Here is a 26953-nt window from a genome sequence, read left to right on the forward strand (position 1 = left end):
GATTGACAGGCCGTTCAGGCAATCCGCCCGTTCCATAGCTGTAGCCCCGCCTTCTATTCGGCGTCCTCACAAGCTCGTGTGATGATGTACATTTTAGTTTGTAAAGTTTAGATTGAGTGTTTGTTCTCTATTACTGTAAAAATAACCTGCAGTGTTTTACTGACTGAGGATGAGTGAATGAACTTTACATGACATTCTGCTGGTGAGTGATTTTATTATTATAGTGTTTATTATTGTTACGACTGAACGTTTGCTCTTTAGATGAATCCGATATTCAGTCATGTGTGAGAGTTACATTTTAAAGTGGTTTGATGGTAATGCAGTTAGTGAGCACTGTTATGATGTGAACTACGTCAGATTCACTTAAAACATTTAAATCCCAGCATGTCAAATTCTTAGTTTTACTGGTATGTATCATAAATCACAGGTGTAATGGTGGTTTATAATGGCACAGGTATGGCGGTGTCACATGATGGTTAAATGAAGCTCAGGAATGAAGATCCATTAGTCTCTGTCGAAGTTACTGTGGAAGAGCCACATTACTGCACGTCTCATTCATATAATCTCGATTAATAATCTCCATTACAAAACAGACGTATGAAACTGAACTAAAAGAAAAGTTTTGGAAATTATGGGCAGTTTACCGTATATTCATGTCATCATAGAAAAAAATGACTGCACACATTTATGTTCAGTTTGTGATTTGTGTTAATTGTCTAGTAGACTGTAATATTTTTAAGGCTGGTGCTAAATCACCAAAAACACTTAAATATCGAAGAACAAAGATCTAATACTGCTCTCACAGTTTATTAAAAAGACAACATTTCGACCACACAGGTCTTCGTCAGGTCAGACAAACATTGGGTAATCATCGAATGACTGATGAGTTCCTTAACATTTTATCAACATGGTCAGTGACAACTGATAGCATTCATCTAATCAACACAGTCAATCACACCTGGTACATCTGATTTAAATTAACCCAATCACCACAAATACAAACAAACATATATGAAGTGTTCAATGCCTGAATAGGGAAGCGTCGACAAGTTGTGTTTCAAAGCAGCAAAATTCACAGCAATAGGTAGTGATGGGAGAAACGCAAATTTATTAAATTTTTCGAAGCGTTCGAAACACCACACGCGCACACTAGCGACACCTACTGGTCAAAATAGTGTAAAGGCAACAAAATCTGACTTTAATAAAAAAAAATGTTTTTAATAAAAATAATTGATTTAAATTAAGACATAATTTAAAGTGTATTATGTGTTTTAGTTTTATTAGGGCAAACAAATCATTCAAAACGAACTCCCCTTTTAATAATGCACATGTTTGTCATAAAATCTGACTATAAACAAAAAGTAGACAAAATTGTAGTTTAGTAAGTCAGACGGATGCATGTTTTATCAACTTATAGTACTCTTCATTGCTGTTACATTGATTTGTAAGATATACTCATTTATTCATAAATGTAAATATAAAAACGAAGCCAATGTTTTCTGTTTTGCAATAGGAGTTTTGCGTTTACTGTAAATCTCTAAGTAAAGTAAAATAGAAGGTTATTTAACCTGCTGAAGGACTTTTAACTTTTAGACCCTGATGTCTAAGTTTTTATTTTTAATTAAATTGTATTATTATTTTATTAATGTAAATCTTTTATTTACTCCTTCCTTAAATTGTGCTTTGTTCATTGACTGTTATCTTACTTTATATTATGTTTTTGCCTCATTTTAATTGTCTATTATTGCACAATAAAAAAATCTTTAAAGATATTTTTTGTCAACAACAGTTTTGTCAGTGTTTTTAGACAATCCATACTAAGACTCTTCTTCCTAAAACAGTCACGTAGAAAAAAAGTCAATAGCTTGTGTGCCGACAATACATCATGTGTAATATTAGTATATAATGATTCCACATCTAATGTCACAAGTAATACCTGGTTATGAGGTAATGTAGTGGACTGTAAAACTTTTATCATATCCATAGAGTCCTGTGCGAAAGAAGGAAAACTTTAAACATAAAGTTACTTTAAGTCGGCATGAATAAATGTTGTGGTATTTTTCCAAATGACTTATCTGTGAGCTTCATTTATTTAAAAAAATAAAATTTTGCCCTCATAATACTTGATCAAAAATGCAAATCTCTACCGCTCCCTTTTAGCAACACGACCCAACTTCAAATGATGTCATCAGATCTCAATGGACAAATTCAAATCCAGCCCTGCCTTAATTCATTTCAGAAGCTGGTTTCACTCGTATATACGTCACCAACCATGCAAAATATGACAATTGCTACTTCCGTTTCATTGCGACTTTAAGAGGATTAAAGACTCCAAAGATATTTTGAAAATACTGCTCAAAAAGAGTGTCTTACTTGAACAGTGTCAAATCTACCGACAGTAGGTTATTGTGTTTTATCCAGGACTAGATTTGTATTCAGCATTTCTGTGTAACAGTGTGAAGTAATGAAGGAAACATGAAAGCTGGCAAAACACAATTTCAAATAATACAGCTTTTTTCTTTTTAATGTGCTATTGCATTAACATTTCCCACTTTCATACTTTATGTACAGAATAAACATTCAAATGAAATTATACTACACCAATATTAACATTTATACTAAATGTTCAAAAAAATGATTAATGTATTATCCAAAGATTATAATTCAATAAAACAAAATTCTACTAAAAACTAAAATCATACAGAATAAAACTGATTTACATACAACCAACTTGCATGTTATTGTATTTTATCATAGCTTCAGTACAATATTTTGTTTTTCAGAGATGGACGACTCCACTGAGGCCTATTTGTGTGTCAGTGACCCCAATGGGAACAGCGCCACCCACTGGTCGGACACACACTCTCATCTGGAGCACGAGGCCGTGGAGAAGTTTAGGAGGAAACTCAAATATTTCTTCATGAATCCATGTGATAAGTACAAGGCTCGCGGGACAAAACCCTGGAAACTGATGCTGCAAATCGTGAAAATCGCTATCGTCACTGCGCAGGTGCAGACAGCAGAAATCAAGATATTACAATACGCACTTCCATTTAAGAAATTATTTATTTTAAAGTGATAGTTCACCCAAAAAATGAAAATTTTGTCATCATTTACTTATCCTCATGTTGTTGTATGAATTTTATTTTTATGATGAACACAAAAGAAGATATTTTGATAAATGATGGTAACCACACCGCTGATAGTAACCATTGACTTTCATAGTATTTGTTTTCCTACTATGGAAGTCAATGGTCACTATCTGCTGTGTGCTTATCATCATTTCTCAAAGTATCTTCTTTTGTGTTCATCAGAATAAAGAAACTTGTGTGAACTATACCTTTAATCATGAGAAGGAATGTTAGCTTCAAACAAAACGTAAATTTGAGAAGAAAAGAAAAAATTAAGAAACGTTTTAACTTTGAATTCTTATGGACATGCATTCCCATACAGCAAAAAAAAAAACAACATTTCTTTGGCCAAAAAATATGTTATGCTAAATACATTTTGTAGAAAATAAAGCTTAATTAAATATACTTAACATATATTTCAAAATGTATTTCAGGGGTAACAAATACATTTCTAATTTTACAACCCATACGGAAAAAAATATATGTTTCCTGGCCATAATATAAAAGTTTGTATAAAATGTACAAGTATATATAAAATATAAAATGATGGGATGTTTCTAGGACAGGGTTTAGATTAAGTCAGGACTTGGCCTTAGCTATATTAGGGTATTTAAGTAGTTTTTCACAAATATATCTTACAAAAAACATTACTGGTGTGCTTCTTCAGACAAAACTGTGGTACTGACTTATTTTAAAATAAGATTTTTTTTGTTTGTTTTTTTTAGTTGTATTTTTTCAGTTGAAAATATATTTAATTTTAATCTTTTTAAAACTGTTATGTTTACAGGTGTGTAACATACAAAGTTTTTCTTCCAATGCAACTTGACGATAAATGCTTTAAAATATATTTATTTTTAAATGATACTTCAAAATATACAAAAAATATATTTGTAAAAAAATATTTTTGTAAAAGTATTTTAAAATATATTTGAATACATATATTTTTATATTTTGACATATATTTAGAATTATATTTGAAAATAGAATTTTTGCTGCTGGGGTGTATTGTTGGAATTAAAACCATTTAAAAGTTGTGCAAAATATTTGATGAAATACAGATGATTCTTTTATTGTGTGTGTGTGTGTGTGTGTGTGTGTGTGTGTGTGTGTGTGTGTGTGTGTGTGTGTGTAGTTGGTGTGGTTTGGTCTCAGTAATCAGATGGTGGTTCGGTTTAAAGAGGAGAATCTGTTGACCTTCAGACATCTGTTCCTCATGAACTTCACTGATGCCAGCAGAGACTCTTACGCTCTTTACACACAACATGACGTCTACACACACATCTCACACACTGTACAACAGGTGGGTTCACAACTCGAGTACTTTGATTATTTGGAAAGGGCTGTGAAATGGCTTTTGGGGTCTGCAAAGGTTTGTACCTGTGTCTCCTGTTTAGTCTGGTATAATCATTTACTGTTGGTGTGAAAAGACTAACCAGCTACAAACTGAACAAAAATATCACTTTATAGATGTTTAACCCTAAAATCTGATGTTTGAAGACCAATGGGGTGCCAACAAATAAAAAGATCCCTTATTATATCCCGTAGGAAATTGTGAGGCAAACTGTTTTTGTTTTTGTTGTTGCAGTTTCTTATTTTGCCAAATGTAACTGTGGGGAATCATGAATACCAGCGAGAAGGTGACGTTTACACCCCTTTAACCATCTGTCAGCGGTTTTACAGTAATGGAAGCGTTTCACCAGCCAATGAGAGCTTTGACATCAACACTCGAGTGAATGAAGGTTTGTCAGAGCTCTTTTACTGATCGGCCAGTTGTGTTCACATCACATTTAAAGGTGCCGTAGAATATAAAACTGTGTTTACTGTAGGCATAGATGAATAATAAGAGTTGTGTACATGACATATCATGAGCGTCAAATACGATTGTTTCCTCCTTCTTATGTAAACCTTGTGCATGCAAAAAAGGTGCTGGAAAACAAACCAATCTCAACATAACACCAACTGTGATGTCACAGTCCAGATGTACACCCACAACATTAAATTAATTACAGCGTTGTTCGCTTTACATGCTAGTTAATGCTATATGCTAGCGTTTAGGCTAAAGTTCTACTATTGACGTTACAGTTACGTTTTGCAGGTCCATACTGAAAAAAACCATTTCATTCTAAAGACAAATCCTAGGGTTGTAAAACTGATTTTTTTCACTTAATAAAGCCACAAACCTTCTGTGTAGATATCAGAGAATTTAACAGATTATTAACCAGCATTCTTTGGCACCTTTAAAATAACATTTTATATTCAACATCTCAGATAAACCTGAGTTTGTCCCATTGTTTTCTTTGCATTCATCTTCTGATGTTTTCTTTCAGAATGTTTACAGATTTACCCGATGGTTTCCTCCTCAAATCCCACAGCATATCCACTGAATTTAACCCTGCACTTTGAAAGGTATCACCACCAGAATAAACTGGAAGTATTCTTATATAACCTTTACATTACATTCATGCATTTGGCAGACACTTTTAATTAAGGCGACCTACAGTAATCATTTGATCAGTATTTGTGTTCCCTGGGATTGAACCCACAACCTTTTGTGCTGCATGTAACCAAGCAGACTATGGTTTGTTACTGCTGTGGTAGAAACACACTTTGCATTTGTTTTCGCAGTGACTGAAAGCTTACAATGAATTAAAAACAGGCATTCTACACTGTTTGCATACTTAACTCTTTCCCCGCCATTGATGAGTTATCTCGTCAGTTAAGAGAAAACATTTGTATAAAAAAGTGTTTCTGATGCGGTTTATATTAATCTGTAACACCGCGATTATCCAATTATCCAATTTATAAAAAACTGAAGCAAAATATTTATTTACTAATATTAAACTCTTATGTTTTTTGATAATCGTTCAGAATCTGATCTCTAACAAAATTCCCATATTTATGAGTTCATAAGCAGAGAAAAAATATAGATTTGAAAGCAGAGAGTCTTTTATTTCATTTGATATATTTGTATGTTTATATATTTAAAGAAGACAATTTTCCTGGAATGCATTTTGTAAAACTTTTGTGAAAATCACAAAAAAGGCTGTTAGCGAATGAGTTAATGGTTCAGGGTTGTTCAATTGTGTGTTTGTGTGCTGGTCAGGCTGTTGGCGGTGAATGTGAAGTTCACTTTGAAAGCCATTAACCTGCAGACGGTTCAACATCATGAGCTTCCAGACTGTTACATCTTTAACATCACGGTACGTCACATGACCATTCCAGCATCTTCCAGGTTTCTGTTGTTCATCAATGACACTGTGTCTCTGTTTCCTTTAACATTTATAAAAGAGAGAAATTCACACATGGAAATGTGTGCTGGTATTTCCATAGCTGTGAGCCAAAGATCATCACCCCATTATGACCCCATAAATAAAAGTTTCCAGTTCTCTGTCTGACATCTAAATCCTCTCATGTCAGATAAATGACATCTATATACAGCACATAACACGTTTATTAGACCAGCACCCAATATAAGGTTTCTGTAGATACTACTAAAATTATTTATTTATGTTTGTGTAATGGTTAATCCATTCAGTATCACTGCAAAAATGACTTTTTCACTTGGTATTTTTGTCGTGTTTTCAGTGCAAATATCAAAAAACGCTTAAATTAAGATGTTTTTTCTTGATGAGCAAAACAACCCAAGAAAGCAAGTCTAGTTTTTAGACCAAAAATATCAAATTTAAGTGAATTTGTGCATAAAACAAGCAACAAAAATCTGCCAATTGGGTAAGCAAATTTTTCTTGAATTTAGTGTTTAAGTAAAATGTTCAAGATATTTTTGCTTACCCCATTGGCAGATTTTTTTGCTTTTTAACATTTTTTTATAATGTTTTATAATTTTTTTATATTTTTACTGAAAACAAGACAAAAATACTAATAATTTTTTTCTTGAAAATAATTTTTTTTGCAGTGTAACACAGTGTAGTGACCTTTTCATTTAGGCTTTTTGTCTTGTTTTCAGAACAAATATCTTAAAACTCTTAAATCAAGATGCATTTTCTTGATGAGCAAAATGCAGTTTTTTTGTTTTTTGTTTAAAGACAACATATATACAATTTACGTGAATTTGTGCTTAAAAACAAGCAAAAAAAAAATCTGCTAATGGGGTAAGACATTTTTTCTTGAATTAAGTTTTTAAGAAAAAAGTTCAAGAATTTTTTTCTTACCTCATTGTCAGATTTCTTTTGCTTGTTTTATGGACCAAGTAAGCTCTTTAGTCACAGTAATATTTGTAATGATAATATATAACTATTATGAATTGTATATTGAATTTTTAAATGCACTGTTTTACAAGAAAGGCAGAAACACTTTATTATTATTTTATTCAGAATCCCAGCTATACAGTTGTTTACTTCCACTCCTTGATAAGAAAAATAAGCTTTAATGGTTGATTAATTTCTTAGAAAAGTTTAATAAATTTGCATATAAAACATGAATTCAGGTTAACATTCATCACTCCTCTACAAAATGATAAAACATGAAAAGTCCACATTAAAACACTTCATAATGCTGGATGATCTCTGAAAGCATGTGGTTGTTTAGATTTCGCCTGTTTTTTGATGTCGGAAGCTAGTCTTATTATAATAATACCACCCCTTAATTTGCACTATCCAATCACAGCGCTGCCATTTAGTGCAGAGAGAGAGAAAAAATTGACAGCACAATTTAATTTTAATTTCAACACCATTATGGTGATCAGTGTTTGCATTTCATTTGCATTCATAAATGTCAGTGCCATGGTTGGATAGTGCAGATTAAGGGGCGGTATTATTATAATAAGAGCTCCTTATGACATCATAAGGAGAACCATATTTCAATGAGCTATTTTTTCATATGCTTGTAGATAATGGTTTACCAAAACTAAGTTACTGTGTTGATCTTTATCACATTTTCTAGGTTGATAGAAGCACTGGGGACCCAATTATAGCACTTAAACATGAAAAGAGAGATTTTCATGCCATAGCCTCTTTAATAGCCTCTTTAAGTCTCATAACATGTCCCCTTTATATTCATCTGTTTTTATGAATGTCTGTATTTCTGAGCAGATCAACTTCGACAACAGACCTCAAAGCGGGAGGATGAAGATTTATCTGGATAACAATGTGGACGTCAGTAAATGTAGAGACTGGACTGTGATTGGTGCATGTGAGCTCAGTTTACTGTAAATACTGTAGTTTATATTGAACTGCTGCTTCTGGACACCACAAACACCCATCCAACACTCATATCAGATTCAATGCTTTATGGGTTAGTGGGTTCAGTGAACAGCTCGTCACATTTCTTGATGTTTAACTTGATAACTGATGCAAAATAATACACCACACCTTTAACGCGCTCTTTTCAGTTTAAAATTTGTTGTGTTCGGGACCCTTTTCTGCACATAATATGAGTCATTTTAATGTCTGTTTTTCTCCACAGCACAGAGCAACATTTATATGATGGTTGTGTTTGATGTGATGATCATTTTAACCCTTGCCGTGTCTCTGGGTCTCTGCATTCGCTCGGTGAAAGCCGGCGTCCTCCTGCAGTTTGTGAGTTTTTAGTCCGTTTGAACAATAGTTTTGGCTCTTTATTCAAACATTAATAAAGTTTGTTTTGCAGGAATATGCCGAGTTTTTCTCCAGTGGTAACAACAAATGCATGTCTCTGTCTGACCGTATGGAGTTCATAAACGGCTGGTATATTCTCATCATCATTAGTGATGTTCTGACCATCATAGGATCTGTGCTGAAAATCATTATACAGCTGAAGGTGAGGTCATCGAGCTCTCAACCAATCAGATGTTAAATCACACGTGAGAATTAAAGTACACTGAATTAATCCTATATTAACTATATGTTATTGTGTGTTTTAGGCTGTAGAGAGTTATGATCTGTGCAGTATTCTCTTGGGTTCTGGAACAATGTTCGTCTGGATCGGAGTTTTACGCTACATGGGATACCACAAAAAATACAACGTATGGTTCCCTTATTTATACTGTCTTCAATTTCTGAATATCATGACTGCTTTCAATAGGCTTTTAAAAGTAACATAATTTAAGAATAAAGATTTTAATTTTGAAGAAATTGATTTTTATTAGTAATTTTTTGTTGCCATAGAAAGTTATAATTTCTGTTAGTCTGTCTATAATATTTACTTATATTTTCAGTCTTTTCCTTTATATTTGAGTAATCATCATGTCAAATATCTTTTCACCTATAAATGTATCAGTATTTTTAAGTAACCATGTTCTGCCCTCTAGTGGTCGTGAGGTGTAACTGTGTTTATTCTGATCAGATTCTCATCATCACTTTGAGAGCAGCTTTACCAAACGTCATCCGGTTCACCTGCTGTGCTGCTATGATTTATTTGGGCTATTGTTTCTGTGGATGGATTGTGCTCGGGCCCTATCACACTAAAGCAAGTCAATCACTTTACACATTTACTCTTTCACTTTATGACTAAATGCTTTCGGATTATTTACTCCCCCATCAAGCGACAGTGCAATATTAAAACCGTGATGTGCTGGGTTTGTTTTGGTTGTTTAGTTTCGGACACTGAACATGGTCTCTGAGTGTTTGTTTTCTCTTATCAATGGAGATGACATGTTCAACACATTTAAGATCATGGAGCAGAAGAGTTGTGTGGTGTGGCTCTTCAGTCGCATCTATCTCTACACGTTTGTGTCGCTCTTTATCTACATGGTGCTCAGTCTGTTCATCACTCTCATCACAGACACCTATGACATCGTCAAGGTAACACCTCCATGGCACTAGTTTTCAGATTGAACTGTGTTTGTGAGTTTTATGGGCTGTATTTATTTATAGATTATAGTAAATACAATTCCCTTCAGGGGTTTTTTTGAGAAGTGATTTATTTTCTGATGGGCTGATGTTGTTGTTTTGGTTTGGTGTTTCAGCATCAGCAGATGGAGAAAGAGTCGATCTCAGATGTTCAGATGTTTATCATGCAGTGTAAAGATCCTCTTCAGTGTGGATGAGAACACCGACAGAAATCATCTCTGCTATAGATTAAGGTGACCAAACACACATTACTGACCAATCCTTTCACAGATTGCTTTGAAAATGTTTTAATTTTGGGGTAAAATATTTTAATAATGTAGATTCTTGATGTGTTTTTATAATGCAGGTCGCATGAATCTAGTGAGAAAGTCAGCTGTTAGATCACTGAAGAACATTGGGTTCATATCAGAAGTCTGAAGATTTAATCAGGATATGCATATGAACTTTATCTATAGACTGTCTATGACGAGAATATATATATATATTAATTTAAATATAATTAATTCACAGTTCTCTAAGAGCTTTGTAAATTGTTTTTGATGTTAATAAAGTTTAAAAAGACAGTCCATCATTGTGTTTCATTTTAATTTTAAATATTTTAAATATAATTTAAATATATTACAATTATTAAAAAATATATTTAATTTTTAATATAATCTGTAGATTTTAAAGGGGACATTTCACAAGACTTATTGTCAAATAAATATTTAGTGTCCCCAGAGTACATATGTGAAGTTTAAGATCAAAATACCCCACAGATAATTTATTATAAGATGTTAAAATTGACACTTTGTAGGTGTGAGCAAAAATTTGTTGTTTTTTTTGGTGTCCTTTAAAATGCAAATGAGTTGATCTCTGCACTAAATGACAGTGCTGTGGTTGGATAGTGCAGATTAAAGGGCGGTAATATTATAATAAGATCTCCTTCTGACATCACACTGCAAAAATGACTTTTTTTAGTATTTTTGTCTTGTTTTTAGTAAAAATATTTAAAAATTCTTAAATTAAGATGTATTTTCTTGATAAGCAAAACAACCCAAGAAAATATGTCTAGTTTTTAGTTGGAAAATATCAAATTTAAGTGATTTTGTGCATAAAACAAGCAAAAAAATCTGCCAATGGGGTAAGCAAAAAATCATACGAAAATTTCTTAAGCGCTAAATTCAAGAAAAATTTGCTCACCCCATTGGCAGATATTTTTGCTCGTTTTATGAACAAAATCGCTCAAATTTGATATTTTTGGTCTAAAAACTAGACTTATTTTCTTGGGTCATTTTGCTCATCAAGAAAAACCATCTTATTTTACTAAAAACAAGACAAAAATACTAAGAATTTTTTTTCTTGAAAATCATTTTTTGCTGTGTAGACAAAAAAAGAAAATTTGTATATAAACTTTTCATGAATTTGTATTAAAACAAGCAAAAAACATCAATGAAATTAGAAAAATTCTTTTCATAAACACAATTCAAGAAAATTTTTATTTTTCCATTGGCAGATTATTATTATTTTTTGCTTGTTTTAAGCTCAAATTTGATAATTTCTGCCTAAAACTAGACTTCTTTACCTAAGTCATTTTGCTCATCATGAAAATACATCTTAATTTAAGACAAGACAAAAATCCTAAGTAAAAAAGTCATTTTTTGCAGTGCACAAGGGGAACCAAATTTCAATAAGCTATTTTTTCCACATGCTTGCAGATAATTAATAGTTTACCAAAACTAAGTTACTGGGTTGTTGTTTTTTTTTTCCACATTTTCTAGGTTGATAAAAGCACTGGTGGGACCCAATTATAGCACTTAAACATGAAAAAAGTTCGTATTTTGTCCTCTGTAAGGATCTTTATGTAGGCTGTGTATATCTATTGGCAATGATGGTGGTGTTTTTGTCTGTATTTGTCATCGTATTGAGTCAAAGTATTGTAGTTTTCAAATGTCATCATATACATAATTTCAAAGCAGCTTTACAGGAAGAAGGATTTATAATTCAGATGATGATGATTTAACTCTCTCATATTACGTCAGATTATTGGACATCACAGAGAGGTTCAAAGGTGTCATAAATTCCAGTTGTTTTACAATCTGCTCATATAGATTTTGACATCAAAAACATCAACTTTGCAGTAGTAGCTGTAAGCTGTTTTCTTTTCTGGTTTTTGATCCTTTCTTTGAAAGATGCTTTTGTGATAAGCGTTCATGACTTTTAGACAGAAATATGCTTGAAAATTCTAGGTATTTTACAGGTTAGGTCAAAAGGGACAAACCCGACCTCAAGGGTTGTAATTTGAACCCAGAAAATGTGGTGTTTAACAACACATCTTGGGTTAATTTAACTCAATGGCTGCTGGGTTTGTCACTTTGCGACTCATGATGGATTTACAGTTTTTTTCAGCATATCTCCAATCTTGCTAAATAATGCATGCATTTTTCTAAACAATTTGTACAAACTGCACAACATCATGGATTTCCTGCAAGTCTGTAACGTTCAAAAGTAATACATTTTTATCTCTGTAAAAAAGACTGTAGTATGCGCACATCCCAAAACAATTTTAAGGCAGGTGCTCGATCATCAAAAGCACTTAAATATCCAAAAACAAATCGCCACACTGCCCTTTCTCCTTTTATTTTAATAAATGTTTTTTAATAAAAGCAGTGCAGATTTTGTTCTTTGATATTTAAGTGAATGTGTCAGTCTATCAAAATGGCAAGTCTGTGTGTCATTGTTCATGAACAAATCTGTTTAGACATGTTGTCAATATAAGAAGAGTACACCATTATAAGTGTCAGGATTTGGTAATGATGATTGGCCGCACTTTTTCAATGTCAACAGTATGAAGTTACTCGTTCATGTACGTCAAATATTGCATTGCAAGAGAATTGAGAGGACATTTATACCTTTATTTTTTTCTGTTAAATTGTACACACATTGTGTTATATATATTTACAGTACAAATACAGTTGGGAATAAAAAGGTTCAAAAAAGTCATCACATTTTTCCTGATGGACATCCTGATATATTTTTGTGCAACGTTAAACTAAATAATCACTCAACACGTCTTATACAGTCATCTAACACTTCACACATTCATTATTCCCATTTAGCAATTTATCAATACAGTTCACGTTTACAAAAGTCTACAAAAAATGAAAAACAGATTATGACTAAAAGGTCAACTGTGCATGTCAAGACTTGTGCACTATAAATGTTGATCTTCTACTAAGGTTTATTGTAGAGACAAAATCTGACAAAGCATTTTGCTGTTTTTTAAACTTGTGAGAAAATGTTGAGGTATTTTTTAGTTCATGACTTCTTTAACACAGACACACAGGTCATGTCTGATTTATGTGTGTGTCGGTTTCTAAGGTCACATCGGCTGAATGTTAAACAAGATGAATAAACTTCAGTCCAAAAATGTTTTTTGTTCAAAATGACATTTTTATTAAACTTGAACATTATTTTTAGTTTTTTTTTCTATTAAACACTATTATAAGATTAATTATGAAACACTAACAATATTAAAAAGAAACTTCAGAAATATTTTCAACAGCTATAGTGCATAAAACAAACTTTTTTGTTAAACTGGAGTGACTCCTGAACACAACCCTTATTTACTGTGTGCATAGACAAAAGATTTAAAGCTTTCATTCAATACCTGAGCAGTCAAGATGATTGGTGAAGAGTTTCTATGGTAATATTCATAATTATCAGATATGAGCATAATAGTTACACAGTTCTGACAGCAACCCAAATCCAGTGTAATATAAAATAACCTGCTATAAATCTGATCAGATGCCGCTATTAAATAAGAAGATTTGTGTGTGTTTATGTAAATTTCTTGATAAAGCGCAGTTTAAGATAAGCAATAATGAGGAAGATGATGCTCATGATGCCCAGAGCCAAATGGTTTTGCCACAAACCCCATTCAGAATAATCAATGCCCTGCTGCTGTAGAAACATCTCTCCTGTAGTACACCTACATATACAGAAAAAAAGTCAAGAAAAACACATCTGCAATGTTGTAAAGAAGTTAAAGAGAGCACATTTATCTGTTTAAATGTTTACATCCCAGACAGCAGGTGACTCCCGGGAGGATTCGGGCTGAAGTCGGCAGCTCCGGTGCGGAGTCATCTGCTGTCTGGGATGTGAGTAATGCAAATGTATCTGCAATGCTTTTTACGAGATGTATAGATGTCCACACACACACACACACACACACACACACACACACACACACACACACACACACACACACACACACACACACACGTAAAAGATTGTGTGTACTGTTTGTGTGTGTGTGTGAGAGATATATAATGATGATATAATGATACATACATTTCTACAAGGGTCATGTTTCCTGTGTCACAAAATTGAAGTCCCCTAAACTCGTTAATTTGCAGAGCCTGTAAGACATCATAACCATTAACACATCAACACTAATGCAGAAACTTTCTGTTAACAAGTCTTTACATACAGTCTTAAAGATGATCCAGAGAGTGCTACTAGTCAAACTAAACAAAAACTGAATGAAACTAAATGAAATGAAAATCTTTTATGATAGAGTATAAATTAACAGATGACTCACAGTCAGACCGTAGCGAGGAATACTGAAATATTTTAACCAGTTTAACCAAGCAGCAATGGTGGTCAGATTCACCAACAGCCCAGAAAAGATCTGAATGCAAAGAAAGATTTCATTTAAGCATCACTTGACTTCTGATTCAATCAGCTTTGTTTGAAATTTATTTCTATACTGCTTATCAAGCGTCTATCGTGTTTTATTAAAACAATACATCCACACGGTGTTTAAGATCCTTCATATGATAATGCACGTGTGTATTTGTGTCTTTACCATCATAAACACAAAGGCGATGGTCATGAAGATGTTTGCGATGGCCGTCACTGTCTGATCTGCAGAAATGGCCAGAGTCATGGATGTGGCCGTGTACGCCACCATAATAACAGAGAAGAAGAAAATAAAGAATGCCTCGGCCGTTGCTTTCAGTCCTGTAGAGAGATAAATTGATATATTGATATTGTACAGATGATATATTTAATCAGGTTTGTGTATAATGATGATGTGTGTGTTTGTGTTGACCTAACATCCAGTACACCACACAGCTGAAGATTACAGCTGGAATGGTTCGTAGTGTGAGGATGTCCGACAGGATCTTGGTCAGAAAGTAAACGGAGACTCTGTAGTATCCACTGATGTACTCGTGTCTGAAGAGATCAATGACATCAACGTGTTAGATTACAGGAGGAGCTACTGATGCATTCAAAAATACTCACAAATCATTGTCTACTTTTATTAGCCAGCATGTAATAACCCAAAAATCTAAATGTTTTTGTGTCTGTGTGCACTGCAAAAAATTATTTTCAAGAAAAAAATGATTGGTATTTTTGTCTTGTTTTCAGTAAAAATATATATAAAAGTCTTAAATGAAGATGCTTTTTCTTGATGAGTAAACTGACCCAAGAAAATGAGTCTAGTTTTAAGACCAAAAATGTCAAATTTAAGGGATTTTGTGCATAAAACAAGCAATAAAAAATCTGCCAATGGGGTAAGTAAAAAAAATCTTGAAAATTTTTCTTAAACACTAAATTCAAGAAAAATTCAATTCAAATTGATATTATGGGATTTTTTCTTGAAAATCATTTTTTTGCAGTGTGCGTTTCTGTGTCTATGTGTTTGTGTGTGTGTGTGTGTGTGTGTGTGTGTGTGTGTGTGTGTGTGTGTGTGTGTGTGTGTGTGTGTGTGTGTGTGTGTGTGTGTGTGTGTGTGTGTGTGTGTGTGTGTCTGTGTGTGTATATACTTACACAAACAGTTTCCTCTCTGTGATGAAAAGCTCGGCTGAGGATAGAGAACTAAAGCACTGATTGGTTGTGATGAAGAACAGAACACCCATCCTGTATCAGAGATACACATGCACACACGCAAACACACAATATTAGTTAGTGTTTGACACAATAAAGTGTTATAGTGTATCAGCTGAATGTTTAATGTGTGTCACCTGTTCTGAGTTCCACTTCCATCAGTTTTTAAATCAAAGAAGATCGCTCCAACAACCAGAGCCAGAAAAACCATCACCAAACTCTGAGGAAACAATCAACAAACACCTTTATCAATCTGTAAACCCATATCAGTTAACCATCTATAAAAAATAATCAACTCTACTAAACAATACTTACTATTAACTCAAGTCCTGGGCTCAAACTAACACCTCTTTATTTCATTTGATTTTTAACATCATGACAGATTTAATGGCTGTGTTCACAGCGAGAGTCAGGTTGAGTTATTTAAAAGGTTAAGATAAAAAAAAACTATTTGACTATACCAGAAACTTCTTGCATAAAATAGATTCAAGCAATTTTAATGACCTGTATCTATGTTTATACATTTTCAAAAACTTCCAAGGGCCTTGAATTTTTTTTTCCCAGATTCACAAACTTTCAAGGATTTCAAGGACCCGTGGGAACCCTGTTTATGATAAAAGAGACGAGGGTCTTGAGTACTTTATGATATAAGAGACGCTTGTCTCTTTTATAAAAATGTGCAGCAGGCACATATTTATACATGATGCACATGGTTCACATGACGTAAAAAACACATTTTAAATTTGTGCTCCTCAGATGAGAAGTCACCGGCCGCCACTGCTCTGCAATATTCAGTAGATGAATTAATATTTCTGAGATGAAATGAAAGTGATTTTATAGATTTTTATAACTAAACACTGTGACTATCTAAAAATAATCCTGTGAGTTTTTTCACCTGAGCGATTGAAGTCTGAGGATTGAGCAGAAGGTTCTTGAAGGTCCTCTTGAGAACCCAGTTGAATTGATGAAAGAAGGAGTTGTTGTAGGTGATGGTTCTGGATTTGGGTCGTGTGCTGTAATCTTTACCCTGAATGATCCTCTGGACCTCAGCTTGAGTTTCTTTGTAGTTTGAGCTTTTCTTGTATTCCTCCACTAAATGCTCCTGGATTCCCTTCAGAGATGAAGTGAGCTGATCCTGGTCCAGTTCTGAGACACAAACACATTTACACGTATGTCTCAACACAATGAATTCTGGATGGACTGAACGAGACTGCGTGTCGTACCCTCGCCGTCATTTAACTTGTTGAGCGTGACGGCCGTCGAGTCTCCATTGATGACGTCCAGGAAGAAATCGGCAGGGTTGTTATGAGCTTCACAGGTGTATCCTGACACACAAACAATACAATACATCAATAAATATCACAGTCATGATGTTCTGATCAGACAGAAACAGATCTGAATGATGGTTTTTCTGACCGATGTCACTGAAGTAGTTGAGAGCGTTCTGAGCCGGTCCGTGATACAACAGTCGCCCTCCGGCCAGCAGCGTCAGACTGTCAAACAGCCTGTAGATGGAGTAACGCGGCTGATGAATGGACAATATGATGGTACGACCATTGTTCCCCATCCTAAAAAACATGAGAATTTAAACACAAACATGTGAGTCATATCTGAATTTGTGTGCTTGCAAAGGCCAAAAACTTTCAAAACAAAGTGAAATACAATCAGGGGTGGGCGATAAACCAGTAGTTATTTGTCAACCAGTAGAGATTTTGGACTATCGTCTTTATTGAGGTTACGCGCCCACGTCACACTGCTTTGAGCGTTGTCCTGAAAACGTAATGTTTGCGCACATTTTAAGCACAGCAGTTTTAAAACAAGTGATTTTAAGCCATTGACACAACAGTGATATATGCGCAAACTCAGTTTCTGTGTAATGGTGCGTTCACACCAGACGCGAATGAAGCGTTAAACGAGAGGGATTTAAACATTAAGTCAATACAAAGATGTGATAGACATCCTGCACACGATTCATGAGAATGAATGACACATGAATTGAGCGTTTCAGGTGTTTGAAGCACGTAACGTGTGATTTGCGCAAATCGTGCAATATTCGCGCCACATTAACCAATCAGGAGCTTGCTTTTGTGACGTGATTATGACGTAGCAGGCTAAGGCAGAAATATGAAACAACAATGGAGGACAAAATCATCGTTGTTGTATGTGGACACCTGGAGCTGTACGACACATCTTCATTAAATATAAAATCAGGAATTAAAAGGATCTTGTCTGGAAGAAAGTGAGTGAGGAGGTCGGACAATCTGGTAAGTTGTTAAAATGCTCTTTACTACAATTTGAGATGTATATATATAGACGGTTTCAGCAGTAACAACATAAACAAGCGGCTGTCGTGGTCCGCAAGTAACTTCCGGTAAACTCAGCTAAAAATAAATAATAACAAAGTTCTTTCAACGTAGTTTCTTTATATAACAAGCAAAAAAAAAACAATAGATAGATTACCTAGGAAAGAAAAACATTTGTTATTTTTGATGAGGCATTTGTTCAAGAGATCAGTTTGGCAACTAGTCAGACCATTAAAAAAAGACAAAACCGGAAGTAAAGTTCGCATCCAGACGTGTATTGCGTCAGCGCATGTGCGTCCGATATAACCGTCTATACACACATATTGAGACAACAAGCTAGCTAAAGCTGGCAAATGTGAGCGTATTCGTATCTGAATTTCACACGCAAACGATGCGAGTTAACTCAAAATGTTCAAGCGTCCAACTTGGTGCGCTTTTGCCGCTTTATTGGCCTTAAATACACATATGCAGCAAAATTCCCGTCTTTGCAAGTATCCTCATACATATTTATTACACGGCTCTCTGGAATGCTTGATTCTGATTGGTCAGTTGAGACATTTGCAGGTTCGTTCTTTTCAAATAATAACCGCTCCAAAGTAATAACGCATAGCCGGTACTACTTGTGCGATTAAAATCGCTCCGCGCCAATAAATATTACTGTTTGGCGCCATCTTGTGACAAACACTGGACAACCACAATTAAGAATGGAACATTTTGACATTAATTTTAATTAAAACGGAAAAAACAAAACATTTAAACAGTGGACAGAAGAACGAACCACGACAAGACACAGAGAGCTTACTGAGACTGAACTTGACAAAATAGAGCATGACAGCTACGAAGCCAACACACAAAAAAATACAGAATGGGCATTAAAACTTCTCAAAGACTGGTTAAAAGAGAAGAAATGGAGACAAGTATGAAGCAGAGGATCTTAACTCTTTCCCCGCCATTGACGAGATTTCTCGTCAATTAAGAGAAAACGCTTCCCCGCCAATGACGAGATATTCCGTCATTCCGCAATACCGCTATTATCCACCAGGTGGCGCCCTTCCGCAACTTTTTAAAACCGGAAGTATTGCCCTATGCCAAGCTGCTGCATGTCCGTGTCTGTTTTAAAGATCGCTCTGAATGGGATCTCTATGAAAAGTCCGTCATAAAAATTGAATTATTTCTGCTTTTTGCTCAAAATATGGTGTTTTTGCAAATACCTACCCATATTCAAAAGCTGATTGCAAAAGAACCACTAAAGGTAGGATGAAACGGTTTTTTTTTTGTTTGAAAGCAGAGGGTCTGTTCTTTCATTTGGTATATTGAATGTTTATATATTTAAAGAAGAACATTTTCTGGAAGGCATTAAACTTTGGTGAAAATCATGAAAAACGCTGGCGCTGGCTGGCAACTTTTTTTAAAAACGCTGGCGGTGAAAGAGTTAATAAGGTATTACGATCATTTTATGCATCTGTGCAAAGTTTCGCGGAAGGATAAAAATGTTAATTTAAAACAAATAAAATGTTTCAAATTCATATTCATGTCCAGTTTTTTTTCTTATGTGGCAAGTAGCCGTGTAATAAGCGGGATAATGTAGAGGCAGCCGGTAGTTATCGGGAAATAAGCCCCTTCAGTGTGATACAAGACCCTCCGCTTCGCGTCGGGTCCTGATCACACTGTCTGGGCTTATTTCCCAATAACTACCGGCTGCCTCTACATTATCCCTTACATGGAATCCTCAGCTTGAATATTGTTTGTTTTTCATTTTTTGGGGGGGGGACATTGATATTACACTGTAAAACAAGCAAAAAAATCTGCCATTGGGGTAAGCAAATTTTTCTTAAACACTAAATTTAAGAAAGATTTTGAAGATTTTTTTGCTTACCCCATTGGCAGATTTTTTTTTTTGCTTGTTTTATGCTCAAAATCACTTAAATTTGATATTTTTGGTCTAAAACTAGACTTATTTTCTTGGGTCATTTTGCTCATCAAGAAAAAGCATCTTCATTTAAGAATTTTTATATACCATATATTTTTACTGAAAACAAGACAAAAATACTAAGAATTTTTGTTTCTTGAAAAAATTTTTTGCAGTGCATGTACATGAATTATGAAAATTCTACGGTAGCAAATATTTTAATAATATAAAACCTTATTAAAAGATAAAGGCAACTCTACCGTGATACAAATTGTTATCATGATATAAGAATTTGGTCATATTACCCACCCCCAAATACAACCAACTAACAACCACTAGATTAAACTTCTCAGAATTTTGCCAAATTGTGTTTTTTAATTTAAAGTCATGTTCTTGTTTTAAGGCTTTAAAACACAGAAAATCTCATGTGTGTGTATAAATGCATGTATCAGTAATTTATGTACCGTTTCAAGAGTTTGAGGACAGAGTTTGCCGTGCTGGCGTCCAGGCCCGTTGTCGGTTCATCCAGGAACAGCACCGGAGGATCAATGATCAGCTCCATACCGATATTCGTCCTCTTCCTCTCTCCACCCGAGACTCCGCGAATCAGCTGCGTGCCCACCTTCACACCAGCCAATGAAATTCTTAGTTACATTCATAAAATGGTACACTTGCACAATTTGTAGTTATCAGTGAGATCCTATCATGTATTCATTTCCATACATCTTCCAAACCTTAAACCTGCACTGTAAAAAATACTTTGCTGCCTTAAAATTTTTTGTTAAATCAACTCAGATTTACAAGTCATGTCAACCCAGATGAGTTGTCACAACTTATAAAATGTAGTTGAGAAAAGTCAACTTAATTTTATAAGTTATAACAACTCATCTGTAGTTATAACAACTCATCTCTAGTCAAGATAAATAATAGAAAGTTGAAATGACTTGTAAATCCAAGTTGATTCAACAAAACATTTTAAGGCAGCAAAGTATTTTTTACAGTGTGGAAGTTAATGGGTAAACATTGGGAATATATAGGAAATGTAAATAATTGTTACCCGTGAATCAGCTACTTTGCTCAATCCGAGCTCCTGAATGAGTCTCTCAACTTTCTCGTCTTTTTCTCGCTGACTGATTGTTTTGGGAAGTCGTAATGCTGCTGAGAAACGAAGATTCTCTCGAATGGTCAGCGTCCCCATCACAACATCATCCTGTCGACACAAAGATGCACACACAGTCACTTAGTTTTGGGTGTTTCATCATGACAGAGCACTTTCTACAGCAGAAATCTGAGTCATTTTAGATTCAATTAAGCAATCGCTAAAACATCCAGTGCATATCTGAAGATTCACTTCTCTTGTTTAGCTGAAATTATATTTTTGGAAAGGAGAAGTTACAGTTCAGCTGTAGTGGACGTGACTGAAACAGAAACATCAGAAACTTTACTTTCAAGCCCTTCAAAAACTACAGCTTTGCACCTGAAGAGTACCTCAGAGGTACATGTTGGTATCAAATGTATACATATTTGTACCTAATGGTATATATTAGGACTTTTTTAAAGAGTACTACCCCAGTGACAGCTTGGGTACACAGTTTGACCATTTTTTTCTAAAAATGTAATTGCCACAAATAAAAGTCACTTCAACTTGAAATTTTGACAAGCTCTGGAGAGGTCTAATATTAATTTAATATGGTAAAATTTGATGGTGGAGCTCTGGAAAATATCTAAACAAATCAAAGACCACACAAAACCCTAGGCATATACTAAAGCCCTTGCCTTAAAAGGGACACTCCACAAGAATTCTCATTCAGGCGTAATAATCAAGGACTTTGCTGCCGTAACATGGCTGCAGGAGGCGCAATGATATTGTGTTACAGCAGCAAAGTCCTTGAATATTACGTCAGAATGAGAGTATAGTTCCTAACCATATCTGCCTAGAAAATCACAACTTAAAATTTTACGTCGGTCTTAGTACACGATGTAACTACAGAAGAGTCAAGTTTTAAATAGGAAAAATATCAAAACTCTTTGGTTAATTTTAGCGCGATGCTAATGGTCTAATCAGATTCAATGGATTATGCTAAGCTATGCTAAAAGTGCTAGCGCCAGACCCGGAGATCAACTGAATGGATTCCAAAACATTAAAAATCAAAAGTTCAACTCCAAAGGAGCTGGAAAATATGCATATTTTCAAAAAAGGTAGAGTGTCCCCTTTAACCCAGAACACCTCAGCAACTTAGCAAATGAGCAAAAAAAATTTGAAGAGTGTGTGAGTTTGTACCTGAACTACATATCCAGACAAACATTTGAAGTTTGGAGGTTGTGGAGCTCCGTCTATCAGAACCTCACCAGACAGACCAGCAGGATCTTTACGAGCAGCCAAGATATCCAGAAAACTGAAGAGATTTCACACAAAACAAGAATTTAAGATGACAACATCACACCATCCACACCAACAGACAGGCGAGAGAAACACAGAGATCTTACGATGATTTTCCACTTCCAGTCGCTCCCAGTATAGCGTTCAGTCCCGGCTTCATGATGCCACTAGAAATAAAATATTATGTTAGTAAATAAATATTCTTCATATGTTTTCTTTATATTTATTCAATGATTTAAGTGGTTCTCAAAGTGGGGGCCGTGAGATGTTGCCAGGGGGGCCCCAGTTTTATGACATTTTAAAAAATACATTAATTTATCATAAATTCTGTGTAATTAAACCTAAAAAAAAAAAAAATAAGGGACTAATCAACAGCACTACTTTGTATAATTTTATGTTTTGTTTAATTTGTTGATTAAGTTTAAGAACAGTTTTTTTGTCATATGTTTTTTTTTGGGGGGGGGGCAAAGACAACTAGGGGGGCCGCATGCTGAACAAGTTTGAGAACCACTGATTTAGGTAAACATATGCTAATAAAGGTGCTAAATAGTAGTGGAGTTTAAAAATGTAAATAAATTAATACGAATTGCATTATCATGCATTTATATTTTTAATCATATTTAATTATGCAAGCATGACTGTTTTATCATAAAAAACACAATTCAACTTGGGTTTACGAAGGGAACTGTAGGGAGTTCATACATTTTTTTATTCATTATAATTAAATCATAAATGGTAAATACCCTACTAACAAAAGATAGGCTATACATTTTATTTGTTTATGAGAAAACTAAGAATTTTTGCAAAATGGACAGATCAATTTTATGTACCAATAAATATAAAATACAACTGATCAAAACTAATGAAAATAAATGTTTTTCAAGTTCAACATGCAAATTAAATTACTGAAATATTCTCAGGGATAACTTCAACAACCCCGACTGCGAGTTCGGCTGACAAAAAGATTGTAAACCCCTGCTATAGATGATCATAACACATCATAATGAAAAAATGACAATAAATATGAATGTGTGAATCATGACATGTGAACGACCTACAAACTTCCTGATTCATAATGACATCTTTTCACAGCAGATAGACAGTGAGATAAGAAAGTACCACCACCACACTGCATAACCGAGACTCCTAAAAGTATTTGTGAGAGATGTAAAGTGTTTTATTGTGTTTGACTACAGTGCAAAAACATCTGCAGTCAACCAGACGCAAAAGATAAGCAGCACATCATCCATGACTAATGGGAAAAGTTATGTGATGTCACATCATGAATATTCATAAGCAAAGCTAATAAGTCCCATACACTCACTGTGAAGAAACATTCACAAGACTTTGATAAGTTTTTCATTAATACAGATAGCAATATATGATGATTTTATAAGCTCAAACGAGAACATAAACCTCTGCCCTCATTATCAATTATACAACTACACAAAGATTAATCATTACACAAAGCCAATAACCTTCAGATGAGGGACTTGACAACCTCTTCCCTGCATTCTTTATGACTGGCTGCAATGTCAAACATTTGAAATAATACCATTTATTATATAACTAAATTTGAATTAATTAAAAAGATGTAGTTATAATTAATATAATGCAAACTTATATATGTATTACTGACATGTTTAATTCATACTATTTATTTAATTTATAAAATATTTAATTCTTACTATCATGTAAAAAATGATTGACTGATCATTGCAAGGTTCAAACCTGAAAGAAGTGTGTATTTATGAATGCACTTCAACTCTGTTACAATGCCAAACCTGAAACTTGTGACAAACAGATTTTATAACAATGACTGTCATGTTATATCACCTATGTTACGTGATTGGTAACGTGACATTCATCGATTCAGCCCACATGAGAGCTGAGACGTTTATCTAAAAGAAGGCTAAAAGTCAAGGTCTGATCTTTCACATCTCTGCTGGCCAAAACAAACATAAAAAGAGTCAGGAGTCTTCCTGTGGGTGGAACCACAAACATCCCCTCTTTCTCTCTCTCTCTCTTTCTCTCGCTCGCTCTCATTTAGCAGCATTCTTCTGAAGAATCGCTCACGGTGAACAATGCCGCGGCAGGGTGCACATACATAACTATCTTTAGGTTATGAAAGCATGACATTAGGTAACCTGTGATGTACATATATAACATGGTTGTGTGTCTGTGTGTGTGTGTATGTACACAAAGGGTGTATGCGATTGTAAAACAAAGCATTTAACTGTTAATTGTCCATGTAACTTTGTTCACAGTCAAGCATGTACGAAGTTTTTCAGTGTAAAAGTAGTTTTTTTCCTCTATCTGTCGCCACTGGATTTAACATCTGCATATTTCCTTCCTCCAATTCACATAAAGCCTCCCTGGTGATTTCCACAATCAGACACACACAGCCTTTGAACACATTATTATACCAACATCACGTCCACATCTGCCATCCACAACCAGTCTAGTAAAAAGCCATCTCAGATTTCTTAACTACCGTAACCTCGCCGCTGTACTGCACGTTTATACCAGATGTTTAGGAAAATTATTTACAGTAAGGAATCTTCACTACCGCAGCAGAGCAAACATCATTGTGTTTCTGTGGGCTACACATGAAAATATCCACAGCAGAAAACAAGTCTGAACAAGTGACCAGATATCATCCTACTGCACACTTGAAAACTAAAGCGAATTATTTCAAGAAACTTCAGATTCAGACTTTAGGAACGAACAAAACTCTATGAATGACTACCCAAACATTTACATACATTAAACAGACATATAGCACATATGTTTATGAAAAATATAGTGCAATAATACATTAAAATATCTGTACCATGGTATTACTGTAAAACTAATGGATGTAACCATGAAGAAATCAATTACACAATACTTTTGTAGTAGTATCATTACCACATCATCACCATCAGATTTCATAACTGTACCACAGTACACACAAAAATACCATGCTGATCAAAAAGTACAATGGTATGCATCAAATCAACATGTTTTAAAGCAGTCATGTGCTTTATTCTGATTGGTTGCAAAAAAAGTTCCACAAATATGCGTTATTTTTCGATAAACACACTCCTAAACTGTCAAATGTCTTAAAAATAACCACCAGAGCAATGTCTGTGGTAACTGTGGTATAACATGAATAATTGACTCTGGTCCTTTGAATTATTTAAGGAATAATTGACGACGGGCGGTTGAAATATTCAAAAATAATGCACACCCAATGTTGTACACTACCTCGTGTGTGCATTATTTTCAAATATTTTGAATTATTCTAGTTATACCACAAACATTATTACAAATATTTGACAGGTTAGGTGTGCATTTAAAGAAAAATAATCCGGTGGAACACTTCTCAACCAATCAGAATGAAGCATTCAACAACCCTGTGGTATATTTTAAAATAATGCACACCCGCGGTTCCATCTTGGGTGTGCATTATTTTCTAATAATTCAACAGTCCATCGTGAATGATTCCTTTACGTATTCAATGGTCAAGCAAATAAAGCATCATCGAATCAGCATGGTATTTTGGCCACACCATGATAATCAAATCTAACTATGATATAACCATGTTTTTCATCTGACACCACTGATGGTAGTATGGTACATGTAGATGATTCATCAGGTTTCTTAAATACAATACTTTAATAAAGACTCACTTGAGATCGATGAGGATGTCTTTTTGTGTGATCTTCCTCTTGCAGAGGAATCCACTCTTCATCTTCACGCTGTAATTGATGTTGTGGAAGCTCACTGTTGCTCCTCGCCTTGATGTGGACATGGTGGAAACCAGAGATCTGCTTTTGGTCCCACTGTTCCCCACTACATTTACACCGGTGAGCGGAACCGCGGTGTCTCCCATCTACAAACCCAAAACATTTAATGAAACATTACAACAAACAAAAGAAAACAAACTTCCTCCATCAGAACTTCAGCTGTCATCTGAAGTTTAATATCTAAAGTACGCAAAAACTGTTTCAAAACGAGTCAGAATCTCATATGACATCAGCGAAGCGGTTTTGCTTACGTCATTTCAATCAAATAATTATGAAAAACAATTAATTAAAACAAATTTACCACCTCAAAGGATTTCACAGCGAGGAGACACAACTACATAAAGTTTAAGTCAAAGTTCCAGCCAGAAAAAAGAAGCGACACGAACGTCTCGCTCTTTGACAAAAAAGAAAGTCGCGTCGCGTGTACTCTCTCTCTCTCTCTCTCTCTCTCTCTCTCTCTCTCTCTCTCTCTCTCTCTCTCTCTCTCTCTCTCTCTCTCTCTCTCTCTCTCTCTCTCTCTCTCGCTCACTCACTCTCACTACCCCTCTCGTGCGTGTGTGTGTTTATATGAATGAGGTTTCATAAAACAGTGGGCGGGTCACACACGTGTGACTATGACCTGAGTGACTTCTGCTTTATTTTGCTCACGTGTGTAACTTATATGCTTTAAACATAATCAAAATTTAAAAACAAAAGTGATTTTGTACACTCATACATGTCTGCTTTAAATACCCTTACGAAAATAATCAATATACATTTTGTAAAAAGTAGAGCTTAATT

General features: G+C 34.6%; 2 protein-coding genes across 3 annotated transcripts; one reads left to right on the forward strand and one right to left on the reverse strand.

Annotated features, from left to right (window-relative positions):
• The first annotated feature begins 2 nt into the window (after positions 1 to 2).
• Positions 3 to 10426, forward strand: mcoln3b (mucolipin TRP cation channel 3b). Its single transcript, XM_065269082.1, has 14 exons — positions 3 to 202; positions 2784 to 3010; positions 4264 to 4431; positions 4717 to 4870; positions 5459 to 5537; positions 6235 to 6331; positions 8180 to 8279; positions 8553 to 8665; positions 8736 to 8885; positions 8989 to 9090; positions 9411 to 9533; positions 9662 to 9868; positions 10033 to 10149; positions 10263 to 10426. Exons 2-13 carry the CDS (start codon positions 2786 to 2788, stop codon positions 10111 to 10113), a joined length of 1599 nt encoding a protein of 532 aa, XP_065125154.1. The 5' UTR covers positions 3 to 202; positions 2784 to 2785; the 3' UTR covers positions 10114 to 10149; positions 10263 to 10426.
• A 2363-nt stretch (positions 10427 to 12789) lies between these two features.
• Positions 12790 to 26628, reverse strand: abcg2a (ATP-binding cassette, sub-family G (WHITE), member 2a). Of its 2 annotated transcripts, none has more exons than XM_065269042.2 (16): positions 26478 to 26628; positions 26057 to 26259; positions 22490 to 22549; positions 22284 to 22398; positions 21060 to 21212; positions 20467 to 20624; positions 17207 to 17358; positions 17014 to 17115; positions 16686 to 16936; positions 15928 to 16010; positions 15734 to 15823; positions 15012 to 15136; positions 14766 to 14920; positions 14499 to 14588; positions 14249 to 14316; positions 12790 to 13886 (listed from the first exon to the last, which is right to left on the reverse strand). In XM_065269042.2, the coding sequence occupies exons 2-16, from the start codon at positions 26257 to 26259 to the stop codon at positions 13736 to 13738; spliced, it is 1956 nt and encodes a 651-aa protein (XP_065125114.1). In that variant the 5' UTR covers positions 26478 to 26628; the 3' UTR covers positions 12790 to 13735. The 2 variants fall into 2 exon arrangements, with proteins under 2 accessions (XP_065125114.1, XP_065125115.1); XM_065269043.2 differs by having other exon boundaries at positions 26475 to 26574.
• Between the last annotated feature and the right edge of the window lie 325 nt (positions 26629 to 26953).

This window comes from Paramisgurnus dabryanus, chromosome 21 (genome assembly GCF_030506205.2).
Source record: "Paramisgurnus dabryanus chromosome 21, PD_genome_1.1, whole genome shotgun sequence".
Lineage (NCBI taxonomy): Eukaryota > Metazoa > Chordata > Actinopteri > Cypriniformes > Cobitidae > Paramisgurnus > Paramisgurnus dabryanus.

Excerpts from the sequence above, each read along its gene's own strand:
- mcoln3b (XM_065269082.1), top strand. The coding sequence starts at position 2,786 with ATGGACGACTCCACTGAGGCCTATTTGTGTGTCAGTGACCCCAATGGG. Across the intron at positions 6,332-8,179 it reads GTTACATCTTTAACATCACG|ATCAACTTCGACAACAGACC; the intron begins GTACGTCACATG and ends ATTTCTGAGCAG. Across the intron at positions 9,534-9,661 it reads TCGGGCCCTATCACACTAAA|TTTCGGACACTGAACATGGT; the intron begins GCAAGTCAATCA and ends TTGGTTGTTTAG.
- abcg2a (XM_065269042.2), bottom strand. The coding sequence starts at position 26,259 with ATGGGAGACACCGCGGTTCCGCTCACCGGTGTAAATGTAGTGGGGAAC. Across the intron at positions 22,399-22,489 it reads ACTGGAAGTGGAAAATCATC|TTTTCTGGATATCTTGGCTG; the intron begins GTAAGATCTCTG and ends AAATCTCTTCAG. Across the intron at positions 14,317-14,498 it reads TTCCTCGCTACGGTCTGACT|GCTCTGCAAATTAACGAGTT; the intron begins GTGAGTCATCTG and ends GATGTCTTACAG.